This window comes from Tamandua tetradactyla, chromosome 19 (genome assembly GCF_023851605.1).
Source record: "Tamandua tetradactyla isolate mTamTet1 chromosome 19, mTamTet1.pri, whole genome shotgun sequence".
Taxonomy (NCBI): domain Eukaryota; kingdom Metazoa; phylum Chordata; class Mammalia; order Pilosa; family Myrmecophagidae; genus Tamandua; species Tamandua tetradactyla.
The window spans coordinates 22,302,050-22,318,969 of NC_135345.1; the positions used below are offsets into that span (position 1 = coordinate 22,302,050).

Below are 16,920 nucleotides of genomic sequence, written 5' to 3' on the forward strand. Positions count from 1 at the left end.
ATTACAGTTTGTCTGGAAATGCAGGTATTTTCAAACATAACACCGGTGCAATCTCTCAATTAGCAAAACTGTATCAGGAATGGGGATTTGGAGGGGGCAATTCTAAAACTATAGAAAATGGGTAAATATGATCTTACACTGATTTTATAAAACAGCATTCTGAACAACCTTAGAAATATCCATGGTGAGCTTAACCTGGGCAAGGATAACAGAATAAAATTAAAATCCTTAAAGTAGAAATTACAAAATCTTCACAATAAGGGGAATTTTACACTTTAGGGATTTAACCTGTCAGGCAACAAAATATTTTTTTAATTTTTAAAGTCAAAGAAAAACAATTTTACCAATTTATTTACCTAAAAATAGATTTGATTGATAAATAGTGTTCTAAGAAGAAAATGACTGCCCCAGTCTAAAATTCATTATTAAGGTTTATTAGTATTTTCCAATATAAATGCAAGCTATCAAGTGAGATACTAATTTTTGGAAATTTATTAAGAATTTCCCCATAAATTCTCTTAAACCACATAATAAAATAAATTCCTTTACTTTTCAAAGACTAAGATATGTTTTTAAAGACAAGAAGAAAAAAATTCTTACTCACAAAGACCGTAATGAGCCAAGATAGTCAAAAGTTCCTTGAGATAAGGAAGAAAACAAATTCCCCGAAAGATTTCTGGAAAAAAAAGGAAATCATTTCACTCTTAGTACTTACAATTATGTATCCTGTGATACTATTTCATATTTTAAAGTGTCCTATAATCATTAAACAGTATTAATTCTTGGGGAAAAAAAGTACAGATTTTAAATTTGTCAAAATTCACTCAAAAAAAGCAAAGCCTGTGGTCCTTTTTAGAAAAACATAATTAAAAACAACAATTCATTACCACTACTGAAAAACCCTGAGCTGTTGATCTGGTGACAATTTCCCTGTAAATTAACTTCCTAGGTGAAGGACAGAGGTTTCCATCTACAACCTGCCAGTTATTTTCCCTGACAGAGTAGAATGGATCCTTTTGAAGTGTAACTCCAAGTTTCCTGACTGAAGAAGCAGGAACAATTTGTTCTACTCTAACAATTGATTCGAAGCCTCTTTCCTTACTGTAGAGATGAGAGAATCTCAATATTTAAGCTTTTTCAAAGTTAAATGGAATGAAAATAGAAGAAACCTTCTAAAACACTACAAAGAGAAAGGTCGAGGCATAGACAACCCCTCGCCCTAGACATGCTGTCCTAAATCCACCAGTTCTTCCTGCGCATGACAGCTAGGCAGTTTGTTCTTCCCTACAACATGATTTCATGGCCTTTTCCATATAAGACCTGTGCTGACTGAATCGCTTCTAATCCTCTCTGACTGCTTTCCATATGCGCCAATATAGGCCCTATTAAAGATAATTGGCCTTATTACTAATTATTCCCAAACAGATCATCTTTATTTAGAAAATTTTTTAAAAATGCATTTGTACAAAGTTCTCCCACATTTATATTTTATATTAGAGATAAATATAGAGAGATGATTTAAATTTTCATTAATCCCTATAGCAATGCTATTATTAATTCTACCTTACAGGTGAAAAACAGAAAAGCTCAGAAAAATTAAAACACCTCATCCAAAATCATATGGTCCGAGGCTTGGTCATTTTACTCTGCTGCTCTTGCCCTCACCAAACTGACTGTGCTCTCATTTCCACCCCCAAGCATTTAGTTGGTTTCTTTTTCTTTCTAACCACCCAAATGTTTGCAAACTTTTGTACCATCGGTTTACTTACTGCCTCTTCCAAGAAGTTTTCCCAGACTACCAAAGCCTTCAATCACCCTTCTCAATGTGAGTATGCTCTCTGTCGCATATATTACAATCACATGTATGGCTGTGTATATGTGTAGTAATACGTTATGTTTGATGACAGCATATCTCCGTGATTAAATTGTGAGCCCCATGTCCCCTATTGCTTTCTATAATACTGATAGTTGTAACTTCAACATATCATAGGTGTTCATAAATATTTGGGTACCAGTTTAATTGCTTCAACGGGAGCATTTTTAATAGGAAAGAAAAGATATACTTACAGCCTAACCAGATTGGTGAGTCCTCTAAAAATGTCTGCATTCAGACATCCTATTCGGTTGTTTGTCAGGTCCCTAAGGAAAGGGGGCAAAAGCGGTTTCAATTAGTTTTCTTGGGAAGCTCACACATTGCATATCCAAGATCAGCAAACAGGCATCATGCAAGACCTTTCTTTTCAGCACCTTTGAGATATTTACCTACCTGAAGTGAGATAAGTATAGCACCCAGAGATGAAATAATCTAGGCTTTCACTTTCCTCTAGCACACAGAATAAACTCTGCTAAATTACAATGCTCTCTTTATTTCAAGCATTATCTTTAACTCTCACAAAATTATTCAAGATGAAAATGGGAGTAGGAAAAATTAGACCGAATATCCCTTACTGCCTGCGATACAATTTCTTAGATGACCTACAGTTAATCGTGTTGAGTGAAGTTAGAGAGGAAAGTCCAATCTCAGCCAACTCATAATAGAGAACAAATAAAAGGGCAAATTATGAAATGACAGAAATTTTAATTTCCTCAAAATATCTGAGACACACTGCTTTCAGACATCATCCAATAAATACTCAGAAATGTTGACTACAGTTAAAAAAACTGAGTCCACTTCTACCTTACAAATCTATTTCCAAGCCAAATTTCTTTAATAATATCAAGGTGATGATCAATTTTTTTTAATAGTCACTTCGAACTTTTAATATTTCCTATCAAATGTTGTATCTTTCTTTTCCACTTCTCCTTCATCTATGAAACTTTTTCCTTTTCACCTATGTAAAATTTCCAGTAACTATTTTTTTCTATCCTTCACTATTTGTTCTATACCATGGACAGTGAACTCAACTTTATTTTTACATTTTAATCAAAAATCTGCACTATTCCTATTTTATAAGTAAACCACATTGGGAGATGTTAATTTCTGTAGTTTTCAACTGGGGTATCGTGATTTTCATCATTTTCCATTAACAGACTTAGTAAACTTCATTCTCAAAATCCCTAAAACAATGAATCCTGATTTTTATTAGTTGTTGAATTTGGAATAGTGCTTCATACTTTGAATTATGACAAAAGAATTCAAACGAGCTTTCTAAACAAAGCTTTAAAAAATATTTTGATAATGTTTTCTTCAGTGTCCACATCATTCTCTCTAATGGACAAGTACATATTCTTTGAGTTACACTGAGGAAAAGTGATTTGCACTACTCTTTTCTAAACTAAAACACTTAGATCTAAATTGCTTTCTTCTTAATGACAGAAAAAAATATTCCTCTTACTAGAAATGATAAGACATAGCATGTGAATTAGGCATCTGTTCTAGTTTGCTAGCTGCCGGAATGCAACACACCAGAGATGGATTGACTTTTAATAGAAGGGGATTTATTTTGTTAGTTCTTCAGAGGAAAGGCAGCTAACTTTCAACTGAGGTTCTTTCTTATTCGGGAAGGCACAGGGCGGTCTCTGCTGGTCTTCTTTCCAGGCCTCTGGGTTCCAACAACTTTCCCCGGGGTGATTCCTTTCTGCATCTCCAAAGACCTGGGCTGAGCTGCGAGTGCTCAGATGAGGTATGTTGAGCTGCTTGGGCTGTGCTACATTGAGTCTTTCATTTAAGCACCAGCCAATTAAGTCAAACATCATTCACTGCAGCAGGCATGCTTCCTAGCCGACTGCAGATGCAATCAGCAACAGATGAGGTTCACATGCCATCGGCTCATGTCCACAGCAATATAAGTAGGTACCTTCACCTGGCCAAGCTGACACCTGAATCTAACTACCGCAGCATCTATTTCTTTAGTTTTTCCCTTCACAAGCTACCTTAGGTAAATCCTAGTGCTCAATAATTTCAGAGCTGTACCTTCCTTCCATTAAGTGATTCATGTTGTTTTCCAGGTCCAGCTCCTCAGAATATTACAATTAAGACTTCTTTTATTCCAGCTGATTTTTGTCTTACTCCTGGGTTTTACTGTTTTAAAAAATAAGGCATCTTCCTATGAATTGTTACATGGACAAGTATTTCTGGGCTGTGGATTATCTCGTCTCAATTCCACCTTTAAATGGTCAAATTACCAGGGATTCTTTGGAAAACAATTTCACTATAGCTATACCAATTTAAAATTGTTTTTAGGTATTGAACATGGGTGTTCATTTGGATTGAGAATCAGCTTGAATTTGTTGATAAAGAAAAAAAACTGAAGGGGTCTAGGTATACCTATTTCTGGTAGTTTATTCTGCAAAATGCCACCTACTCTCTGATTCATATTATTTATAAATGAAAGGCAAACGCATGGTGTGCTTACAAAAATGCTTTACACATGTCTGCAGAGTAAGATGCACAATTTGAGATGAATGACTTCATACCAAGGCCCCAAAAGAAAAAAAATGTGTCCATCTACAAGCCACACTGCCACTGCAGAATGTCTTTAAAACCTACTGAGTTTATGCACAGGACTCCTTCAGCTTGCAAGCTGTACCATAAGTTCAGTAGTAAGTCAGCTGTTTGGAATTAAGAATGCATTTTCTAATAGGGAGAACATTATAAATGGCAATTATCTCTCTAGGCAAGAACACAAGAGACTACTTAATGTGTAATGCAATGAAAAATGCTAAGACAATGCCTGGCAGAATAGCAGTAATTAAATGAAATGCTACTAAACAAGATTTTTTTTTTTTAATTTCGGTTGGCAGTACTTGAGAAATTATTTACCGAAGTATTAAAGAAGAAATGAAAATGCTTTTTATTCACGTTTCCCTCATCCTGTATCTCAGCATAGAGATAATAGCATTAATCTTTCTATCATCAATAAAAGCCAGAAACAGAGTGGTGTGAACTTTTCAAAAAAGGGAGAAAATAAGAAATGGTCTTGGCTGATGGTATGATGTCTCAATCTTTCCCTTTAAGTAGTTTTAAAAAAAGTTAGAGGGAAAAATATTCTAAAACTCTCAAACTTTAATATTAGAATTAGATGGAGGGATGGTTAAAGCCAAGAACGTTGGTCTGACGCACCAGAGCTCCTGATAAGAAGGCCTAGCCACACTCTGTGGTGCTTCCTGGCTGAGACTCGTGAGTGGGTGTGGAGGCACAGGTAGGTGCAGGCTGACCCATCCCAACATGCTGCCAGTAAAGCCCTGATAAGCACCACGAAGGTGGCTCACTCTCATAAATCAAACTCATTCTACTGCTGTCTCTCTACTCCCTAATGGCCTAGCCACTCTGAGAAGTGCTCCACACCCCTACTTAGCTGAGCCCTGACATCTGCCAAGATGCCAACAACCTAAACTCTAGTTATTGCCCACCTCTCTGTAACGAGATTCTGGCTCCTTCTCTTGTTCGGTATACATGATTCCACTAGACCACATAGCCCTCAAGGGGTTCCTGATTCAACTTCATTATCTCTTGAGTCTAGACTCAATGACTTTCTGTTGAAGTGAACGGATGCTGATCTCTCTTACCACTTTGACTATGTTGTTTTAGCTGGCTGATCTCACTCTTCCCAACCCTAAACCTAGCTTGATCCACTGCAATTCTGATGCTTACCTACTGCCCATCCAGCCTCAACTCTATCTTCCATCTTTACCTTCAATCTCTACTAATACCAGTGACCTATCCCAGACCTGGTCAGCTTTTCTGATTTATTTCATTGTTACCCAAAGCCTTTACTGCAAAACAATGGAGTGGAGACTAAGTGGGAAAGAAGAAAACTGATCAATAGCAAGAACTCTTCCAGACACCCTAAGTTTATACTGAGTGCATGCAAACAATGATGAACACAACAAATATCCCCCTTGACCCCCCAAAAATAAACAACCACGGCAAAAACAAATTCTCTACTGCTGAGTCTGGCTAAAATTTTAAATATTTTTACAAGGAGACAAAGAGAGAATCCCTGAATTTCTACTACTTTTAATCTTACAGCAGTCTGAATCTTAAGTCTTCCCAAACCAGGTAAGTGGAATAGAAGTTAAAGAGGATTAAAGTTTTGGATGAAAGATCATTTTACTAGCAAAGGTAATAAAAATTCCACAAAATATAGCATGGTCAACTCTCAGAACTGAAACAGACCATAAAAAGGAACAGGTCTGCAATGACAGCAGAAGAGTAGATAAAAGATGACCAAAGTATTAAGGTGCAAGGTTAGTAGTTAAGTCATGGCATGAGTAAAGTAAGGACAACCATAGTCAGTTTTAATACACATAAACTATGGAAAACAAGACATAAGAAATAATCAGGCACCGTGAACACTTAGAAAAAACAAACAAATAATAAGAAAGAATGATAGTTTCCAAAAAGATACAAGTCAAGAGCCAATTGAAAAAAAACAATGAAAGCATGGATCTGGTCTCCCTCCCTAATACGTTTGCTCCTGGTGTCTCTCCACTTGCACAGTTTCTCCTTATTGCTATCAGAACTATCCTTAAACACAAATCTGATCATATCAGTTCCATATTCAAAGAGCTCTGGGAGTCCGCCACTATCTAAAAAACAGATTCAAATTCTTTAACACAGTGGTAGGTCATCAAAAACCAACACCCTGACCAGCCTTATCTCCCAACATTCTTTTCCCACTTTCTACATCATGCTCTGGCCAAGGAACTACTCAAACTATGGTCCAGGACATGTTCTTTTACACCTATGTCCACCTTTCTTGGAATGCCATTTCTTCAATACATATTCATCCCTCAGGAGCAAGTTCAAATCCAAATAGTGGTAGCTCTTGTGGGAGACTCTTCCCCTGTCAGATGGTCCTTCCTTTTCCCTGCAGATCATTATTTTACTTGTTATAGCATGCTAGGCTGCATTTCCATTATATCTATTTCCACCCCACCCCAGGAATCTGTGACTGCTAGAGAAGTCAGTGTGGTAATTGGTCAGCACTCAAGTAATATCTATGAAGGAATAATGGATGATTATGCAGGTGCATATTAAGTGATGGCAAGTGGCCTTGAGTATAGAAAAGGGTCACTTCTCACTTGAGTCTGTTCACACAAAAACTTTCAGAAGAACATAATAAGGTTTGGGGGGAAGGGAAGGGTGCTATTTAGTCTCTGAATTAAAACTGGTCTTTAGGCTTAAAAACACAGTTAAAACATACCCCAAAATGGCAAAACCCTAAGTCATGAATAGAAAAGTATTCAATAGATATGGTATCTATAACAGAAAGAGTAGGCATGGGTTCCTAATTTAAAAATCATTTACAGCTTAAGTTGGGTGGCAAAGCCAGTAGAGAAACTACCATATCAGAGGGACACAATCATTTACACAAATTTATTACTGTATGTGGTAAACTAAATTATGTATCCCAGAAAAAAAACATGTTCTTAAATCTTAACCCTATTGGTGTGATGTAATCCCCCCATTAACAGGATCTCCTGATGATGTTCTTTTTAGTGAACTAAATCAGGGTGGGTCTCACTCCTATCACTGGAAGCTTCATAAAGATAAAGCTACTGGGAAGAGTATATGTCAGTGGAAATGGGAAGAGAAGAGCGAGGACACAGCCATGTAACAAAAGCCAGGGAGTCCAAGGAATCCAGAACACTACCTACCCCGGGAGAAAGGAAACCCAGGCTCTGAAACCATGCGCCGATAAATCTGTGTCGCTTAAGTCAACCCACCGTGTATCTGTCATAGCAGTTCAAGTAAACTAAGACACTAAACAAATTAACGCCCTCTATATTAAACACCTCCTTTGTTTTGTTATTCTATCATGGACCTGAGGAGCTAAGTCTCTAACCTGTATTAAATATCCTTTTCTAAAACTCTGATGAAATAGGTTAACAGTTACTTTTTAAAGGAACAGTTCAAACTCTTAAGCAAGCAATTCAAACACTTACAATCTTTTTAGCGATGACAGCCCCCAAAAGGCACCTGGATCTATACTACTAATCAGATTGTTTCGGAGGTCCCTGTCAAAACAAAATAAAACAGAAATTATTTACATATCAACATTGTAACAAATACTTAGACACACTGCACTTATCTGTATTACAGAAAATGACAACGATAAAGACAAAAAGGTTAAGGCAAGATCACTCCATTAGTAAGCAGCAAAGCAAAAATTCAAAATCTAGCAATCTGGCTCCAAAGCCATTTGTTCTGGTCAGTATAATAAAGTATATGTCATAAAAGATAAATGTGCCCTGCTATTATTCAAATTTGAGTTATGGCTGAAATAAAATCATAGACATTGTTTCTACAACTTTTTCCTTAATATGCAGTTCTTTGGTTATCAAAATAAATTCAGTGGCTGTAGTGTCAAACATAATTAAACTGAACATATACATATAAATATAATATATAAATCAAATAGAAACATTCTAAAAGGTAGGAACCACCCAAGTGCCCACTAACAAATGAACAGATAAATAAAAGGTGGTGTATGTATACGTGTATATGTATATACATATACAAACACAGCAGAATATTATTCAGCCATAAAATGTAATGCAGTTCTGGGGCAGTGCAATGGTGCCTCAGTGGGAGAATTCTCAGCTGCCATGCCGGAGACCCGGTTCGATTCCTGGTACCCGCCTATGTTAAAAAAAAAAAAAAATGCAATGGAGTTCTGATACACTATACAGCACAGATGAAACTTGAAGACATTATGTGTAATGAAATAAGCCAAACACAAACGGACAAACACCGTATAATTCCACTGCTATAAAATATCCAGAATAGGCAAATCCATAGAGACAGAAGGTAGATTCGAGGTTACCAGGGACTGCGGGAAGGAAAGAATGCAGAGTCACTGTTTAAATGGGTACAGAGTTTCTGTTTGGGGTGAAAAGTTTTGGTAACAGTGATGATGACCGCACATGATTGTGAATGCAATTAATGCCCATGAATTGCATTCATAAAAATGGTTAACATGGCAAATTTTGAGTTACAAATATTCTATGATTAAATTTTTAAAAATAAAAAATAAACACTCTAAAAGACAACATCATTTGATTTTTCATAGTTTTTTCCTCCCTGGGTTTCTATGATTGATTTTCTTTAAAGTGAGGATATAAAGGGTACATAATAATTCACAATATATCGGTCAAAGCAAAGATTCACGAGCTCCATCCGTCACAGCAATCTGACAGCAGTGACAATTTATTTTCATTCTTCTCCAGCATGCTGGCGTCCACATGTTAGCACTACCACTAGGTGGCAGCAGTACCACAGCCACATGCAGTGTGGATCTGAGCCCCTAAAAGCTTCTTACAGCTCACCTCCCGATGCAGCAGGGGGGCTCACAAATGGCCCCATATATGTCTTTGGCTGACAGTCAGCCACTAGAGCACTTAAAAGCTATTTTTTTCTAACAGTTTATTCTTACTATCAATATAGTAAAGGTACGACAACACTGGGGTTAGTTTCCGGAGGTTGGAAATTTCACAAAAACATACTGATAAGGTGTAAGTCATTCATTTTTAAGCCCAATATTCTTCTTTCTTTTGTTTATTTTTTGTTATGCGGTGGGGGGGGTCACATTTCATTCCCGTTATTGCAGCAGAATTTGTTGAATTTTTTTGTGAAGCGCATGGATTGGAAAATTGAACCCAGGTCTCCCACGTGGCAGGGGAGAATTATATCACTGAACCACTTGTGCACCCCCTAAACCCAGGATTCTTGATGTGTTACTGACACACTATCCATGCTGTTTTACTACATCATCATCATCAGTCTCCATTGGATTGAGCAGAGATTCTCAAGGATACTTTTCTGGATATAACCTGTAACACAACCTGTGGCAGCCTGTGAACCTCAGGGCCCCCCAGTGCGTCCTATTCCTGTTTTTCTTGTCCCATCCGCCTTATAACTCCTGAGGCATTCTGCAGAGTGCAGTTAGGGTTAAGTGGTAATCCACCCTCGTTCCCCCATCCCCACCCCTTATTATCAGGAACAGGCTTTTCTAAATAAGAAGCCCCAGGCAACTCCACAATCCTTTTAGGAAATGATGATTAAACACAGGTATAAAATCTATACTCTGATTAACGATACTAAATATTTCATTAGCTGGAATTCAGTCAGTTTTATACTCCACAAGAAAAGAGTTTTGTCAACATTGGGAGTTCCCCTAACTTTATGTGTTTTTTTTTTTCAATCCAGCTTCCAAGAAGACATTTTCGAACTTAAGTAACTATAAATATCTGAAAAAGTCAGGAAGTTTCTTCACCAAACTTATTAAGATGGCAGTATAAAGTTTAAGAAGGTTTTTAGGCAAACGCACAAATCCTACCCTTTTTTTCAGCGCTGCTCTTCAATGAGCTGGAAGATGGTACCAGGTATTGCAACTTCTAGAAAACTCATGCAGAAAATAAATTACCTGCTACAAAGGACCATGGCCCCAGCTTCCCTTATCCCCAAACACCTGCCTCAGGGGTTGCAGCAGAAGCTGTCAGTGCCCCAACCCCACCCAAACCTCCTGGCACTGTTCCTCTTTCTCTCTCCTCCTGCCCCTGAGGTCAGAGGTCATGGGGCATGAATGGCCCAGGATAGAACCCTCAAGGAAAGGGAGGTGAAGAACATCCCAGTTTCCTCGCTGGGGGGTGGGAGGGGGTCCTGCACCCCATTTAAAGGGCAAACAGCATAAATGGAAAGGCTTAGTATCATTTATAAATTCAAAAATGAAGAGGGGATGGGGTGCAAAGGTAGTTCAGAGGTAGAATTCTCGCCTGCCATGAGGAAGACCAGAGTTCGATTCCTCACCCATAACTTTCCAAAACACAAACAAAGAACAACAAAAAAATTCAATGGTGCTGCAATAAGGGGATACTCACTTGGAAAAAGAATGAAATGTGACACCTGCCATACAGCATACAAAAAAAAAAAAAATGAAGCTGGAGGTCAACTATAAAGAGTTCCAGAACTCAACAGTGACAATACGGATGATTTATTTACTTAATATGTAGTCACTAAGCTGAGCACAGTGTTGTTGCTTTTATTTTGCAGTCACTCTCAGAGACCTGGTGGCACAGACAGTGCCCCCAAAATTCCCATCATCACCCCCAACACATGGGCACTTGGTCAACCCCGGCCCAGATTTTCCAAACAGGTCTGGCCTTCATAACTGGTATGACCACACAATCCTGGTCTAACTAAATCGTGGATTTGGGGGGAAGTAGCAATTTCCACTACTTTGGTTAGAGGTTGGAAGGTAAGCCTGGAGCTGTTAATAGGAATCTTGCCACCAAGAACGAAGTGCCTGCTTAATGAAGTCAAAAGACAGAAAAAGAGGTAATAAATGCTGAACCTCTGGATCGAACCAAGCCTGAGGTCCAAAGTTAACTCTGGGCTTTTCAGCTCCATAAATTCATAAATTCAGCAGATTGATTATCTGTCACTTGTCACTCCACGAAGAGCTCACAATCAGGCTCCTAGGTACTATCCTCTTATCAGAAGAGGAAACTCATGTGCAGAAAGATTAAGGATATGGCCATGTCTTTAAAGTCAATATATGGCCAAGCCAAGAGCCAGGATTTAAACACATTTTTCTGACTGGTACAGTGAAGACTGACTGAAGGAATTGGGTAAATATCTATGTACAGCAATAGGGAAATGGTTAAAGCGAACATGCCAAAAGGTTAGCAAATGATTAAATCAAGATGCTGCAGATACTATTTTTTCAACTTCTCTGTATATTTGAAAAATATAATAAAACATTGAAAAACACTATGTGGCATTATCCTGCTTCCAACTATGTCTCAAAGGCAACTACTCCTCTTTCCACTTCAACATCATTACCCTACCCTATTATACATCACAGAGTCTTGACTTGAGTTCCTGAAGCTAGCTTTCCTTCTCTCATCCATTCCCCACTGAAAGTGATCTTTCGCAACATAAACCTGACTGTGTCTCTGTCCTGCTGTAAACTCTCCAAAAGCTCCCTGGTCCCCTTGGAGAAAGGTCAAACTCTTCAACAAAGCTATCTATGACCCTAGCCTTGCCAATGAATGCTATACCAACTCATACTTTCTAATATGCTTCATCACCCTCCCCCAACATGTAATCAATTGATCAATGAACTAATCAAACTTTCTTTCTCATTAAGTGTACTAGCATATTTCAGTAAGTTTCCAAAAACGACCATGTTTTGTCTCCCCTCCTGATCTTTGCTCATTCACTTCCCTATCTCCCCCATTCCATATCGTCACCCTAATCCCTCTTCTCTTGTCTGGCTGACTCCAACCCATCCTTAAGGGGTTGGATTTAAGCATCATTCCTTCCTCCAGAAAAATACCTCTGACGACAGTGCCCTGTGCTTTGCCTGCCATGGCACTCACTTCAAAGTGCCAAGGCTCAAACTGTCTTTGATGAAGCACTAGAAGTTCCACGAAGGTAGGGTCCATTTCTGTTCTGTTCTGTGAAAGGGAGACACTCGATATATAGCAGATGATGGGTGCATAAGTAGAGAAAAAAAATATTAGGTTGAGTGAGATTAGCCAGAAACAAAAGGGCAAATACTGTATGGTCTCGCTGATATGAACCGATATTAGTGAATAAACTTGGAGAATTTTATTGGTAACAGAGACCATCAGGAGATAGAAATAGGGTAAGATATTGGGTGATTGGTGCTGAAGGGATACAGATCGAGCAACAGGACTGATGGTAAAAACTCAGAAACGGATAGCACAATACTACCTAAATTTAATACAATTATGTTCGAACACTGAATGTGAGAATGATGGAGGAGAATGAACAGAGAATGATGGGGGCACAAGTGAAATCAGAAAGAAAGATAGACGATAAAGACTGCGATGGTATAATCTAGGAATGCCTAGAGTGTATAATGATAGTGACTAAATGCACAAATTTAAAAATGTTTTTGCATGAGGAAGAACAAAGGAATGTCATTATTGTAGGGTGTTGAAAACAGATGGTAATTAATATTTTAAAATTTTAATTTATGTGTGAGACTAAAGCAAAAAATGTTTATTTGGTACAAAATTTATATTTTGACTAGCGCATTTTCTAATATAACTTATGTGGGACACCTTAATTGAACACCATAAGTACATGGAACCTTGAGTAGGGCATAAGATTTTGCAGGTTTGTCCAGAGTGATGCCCTGATAAATCCCAGAGTGATCTGAACAGTGAGTAAAAAAGTATTTGCAAAGTCCCCTTGGGGGAATGGTGAGAAAGGGGGAAAATTCAACTTCCCCAAGTGGACAATTCTTGATAGTCTCACAAACAGTGTGGACAACCAAAGCAATAGGCTGAGTCTCCAGTCTTGGGGTTTGTTCATATGAAATTTAATCCCACAAAGGAAAGGTCAAGCCTACTTAAAATTAGGCCTAAGAGTCACCCCCAAGAGAATCGCTTTTGTTGCTCAGATGTGGCTTCTCTCTCTCAGCCAACACAACAAGCAAACTCACGGCCCTCCCCCTGTCTACGTGGGACATGATCCCAGCGGTGTGGACCTTCCTGGTAATGTGGGACAGAAATCCTAGAATGAGCTGGGACTCAGCACCAAGGGATTGAGAAACCTTCTCAACCAAAAGGGGGAAGAGCAAAATGAGACAAAATAAAGTGTCAGTGGCTGAGAGATTCCAAACAAAGTCGAGAGGTTATTCTGGAGGCTATTCTTTTGCATTAAATAGATATCACCTTGTTAGTCAAGATATAATGGAGAGGCTGGAGGAAACTTCCTGAAAATGTACAGTTGTGTTCCAGTAGCCATGTTTCTTAAAGATGATTGTACAATGATACAGCTTTCACAAGGTGACTGAGTAATTGTGAAAACCTCATGTCTGATGCTCCTTTTATCTACCTTATCAACAGAGGAGTAAAACATGCAGCATAAAAATAAAGAATAGGAGGAACAAATGTTAAAATAAATGTAGTAGATTGAAATGCTAGTGATCAATGAAAGGGAGGGGTAAGGGGTATGGTATGTATGATTTTTTTTCTGTCTTCTTTTTATTGCTTTTTCTGAATTGATGCAAATGTTCTAAGAAATGATCATAATGATGAATATGCAACTATGTGATGATACTGTGAATTACTGATTATATATGTAGAACGGAATTATCATATGTTAAGAATGTTTGTTTCGGTTTGTTATATTTTTTTATTTAAAAATTAATTTAAAAAATAATATAAATAAATAAACACAGGAAATCTATAAGTAGGGCAGCCTTCGTGGTTGGTTTCACACATCTCTCACACTCATATCAACTGACCTTTCATCTTCACTATAAAAATATTTTTAATAAATTATCATTAGCCATGAATCCATTAATATATTCAGACAAGGTACAGAATGCTACATCTCATTCAAAACCACACACATTTCTCAATAAAGGTAGAGGGTCATCATGTCTGCAAACATATCATGTTAATAACTGTTAATAAATCTCAGTAGATAAATGGGTAATATGGGGGATTACTGCACTAGTCATTCCCTTTTTCAGTATGTTTAAAAATTTTCATAATAAAAATTACCCATCCCCCTCCAATTTTTTAAGTCCTGGGAAATACAATTAATCAAAAGGCACAATTATTATTTCCTATCTCCCGCTCCCCAAACGACCAAACCCCACACCTCAGAGATAGGAGGGTTTTATGAGAAAATTCAATCAATAGGTTTTTTGACTTGCACTGTATAATCTAAAAAGCTCTGCAAATAGAAATACATAATGTCAGTTCCATTCTTTAAAAACATAAGTTTCCCTTTTCAGGTTTTAAACAGCATCTACAACAGGAACTGATTTAGCTAAAGCAGCACATAAATTTCAGGCCAGTGATGTAGTGTATGTGTTTCCATGAAATACCTCTCATGAATAACTGAGCACGGTAATGTGATTTAAAGATGCACTTTTTCTGTAACAACAAAAATTTCCTGACATATTATATAATATTTAGTAATAGCTATATTAATCAGACGTTGTCAAAAAATATTTATAGTTAAGAGTCTCTCATTTAACATTCCTCTTTCCCTACACACCCACTGCTTTCTTAGTAAACAGGACTCTAACTTTAGGATGTATAGCTAAATCTGAACACATGGGATCATTAAAACATAAATGAAAAGGAGCACTAAAGACTCACTTAAACAAAATTAAAGGAATATTTTAACATGCCTTAGTAAAAAACTACTCAGTAAATAATTCACCTCTATCAGGATAAAAATGCTTTTTGATGGCAAGTTTCAGAAACCTCTACTCACATGGCTTCAACAATAAGGAAAGTAATTCCCTGGTAATGCAGGAAATTCAGGGCAGCTTTCATGGTTGGTTCCAGGCATCTTCCAGATCCACCAGCCTCGAGTGTCAATTCTGCTCTCAAGCTGACCCTTCAGTCACAACACAGTATCCCAGATCCCGAAATAACCTCCAAACATAAATTCATGGAAAAAAAAGTCTTGCTTCTTTGTGCATTCTCAGGAGTTAGGAAATCTTCCTCCAAGGATCCACAGAAGGCTACCCTGTCATGTCTCAATGGCTAGAACTGGCTCTGTGCGCTGCTAGAAAGAGAAGCTGGGGTGCATGTGTGGTTCAGTGGTAGAATGCTCACCTTGGAAGACCCAGCTTCAATAACAGGACCATGCACCCCACCCCCACCCCACCCCACCCCAAAAACACTAGATAAAAAGAGAATCTGGATTGCCCAGACGGCCAAGGGCTGTCATTTGTTATGGAATGAAGGCTGAGCAGTGAAACCACTGCACAATCCCAGTATCAGCAGGTAGAGTGTCTTGGGATGAGGAAAGAGGTGATCCCTAAATACTGACAAATAATGAACATAATACAAGAATGACTTGCTAATATAAATTGAAGAGGATGGAATGATGGATCGATAGATAAATGAATGGAGGGTTGGATGGATGGATGATGGATGTAAAGGTCTCAGTTTTAAAAACAATCTAAGGGGTCTAAAAAAATACAAAATATATTTACCACAAAAGTTCAGGGAAAATTTCAGACTATCTTTTAATAATAATGTACTCTGTAAACTAGCTCAAAGAAAACTACTATTATACAACTTTAGCAGCTCAATATCACGGACCTACTGTGTTAAAGATCAAAAACTTCAATTCCTGGAAAAAAATAGATAAGCAAAAGACCACTTGGTTGATATGACAGCAGAGTATAAGTATTCATCCCTCAGAAATCCCCTCACCTCCCTCAGGACCTGTTCTGTCCTTCTGGGGGAAATTCCCTTGCCCCAATCTATTTAAAACCAAGCACACAGGCAGCCCACAACATCCCACGCTTTCCCTCCTTTTTAGTTTCGCTCCACGTTAATTACCACAATTTAACATCTTTTACATATTCCTTTAACTGTTTTGCTTATTGTCTATTTCCTCCATCACTAGATTATAAACTATATGAGTGCAAAGACTTTTAAGCTACATGTTCTGGACACTTAAATAATACCCAAGTCACACCAATTCTCTGTAACTATTTTTGAAAGAATGAGTCCTCACCTTATTTATCAACATTTGATGCCTGACCTACACCCACTGCTTATTCTTCTCACACTATACTCTCGCTCATAGGTAATTTCATCTACATGCTCAGCTTCCATTTGAGTCTTTAGACCCAAACTTCTATCTCTACCCCATACTTATACTGTTGTTGAGTTTCTGACTGCCTATAAAACTAAGTCAACATCTGTATTTGGAAGTTCCAGCTACCTCAAAAATCAACATATCCCAAGTTGAACACATATATCCAACAGAAAGAAAGGAAAGAAGAAAAGAGAAGGAGGAAGGAAGGAGGAAGTCCACAATCTGTGCTTAACATGTCCTCAGGCAATTGTGATGCACATTACGTGTGAGAAACACTGGTAGAGGCTAGGGCATTGGTGTCTAAGCAGTGGTTATGAGCTTTAAATGACTCAGACGTAATATGACTCTTCCTTCCACCTTAT

The 16,920-nt window shown here is 37.8% G+C and overlaps 1 protein-coding gene across 1 annotated transcript in view; it reads right to left on the reverse strand.

Moving 5' to 3' along the window:
• ADGRA3 (adhesion G protein-coupled receptor A3) overlaps positions 1–16,920 on the reverse strand; it is a 155,457-nt gene that overhangs the window by 83,884 nt on the left and 54,653 nt on the right. Inside the window, exons 3-5 of the mRNA XM_077136508.1 lie at positions 7,891–7,962; positions 2,068–2,139; positions 605–676 (exon numbers count right to left, since the gene is read on the reverse strand). Of these exons, the coding sequence (XP_076992623.1) occupies positions 605–676; positions 2,068–2,139; positions 7,891–7,962 (216 nt within the window). The remainder of the gene's footprint in view (positions 1–604; positions 677–2,067; positions 2,140–7,890; positions 7,963–16,920) is intronic.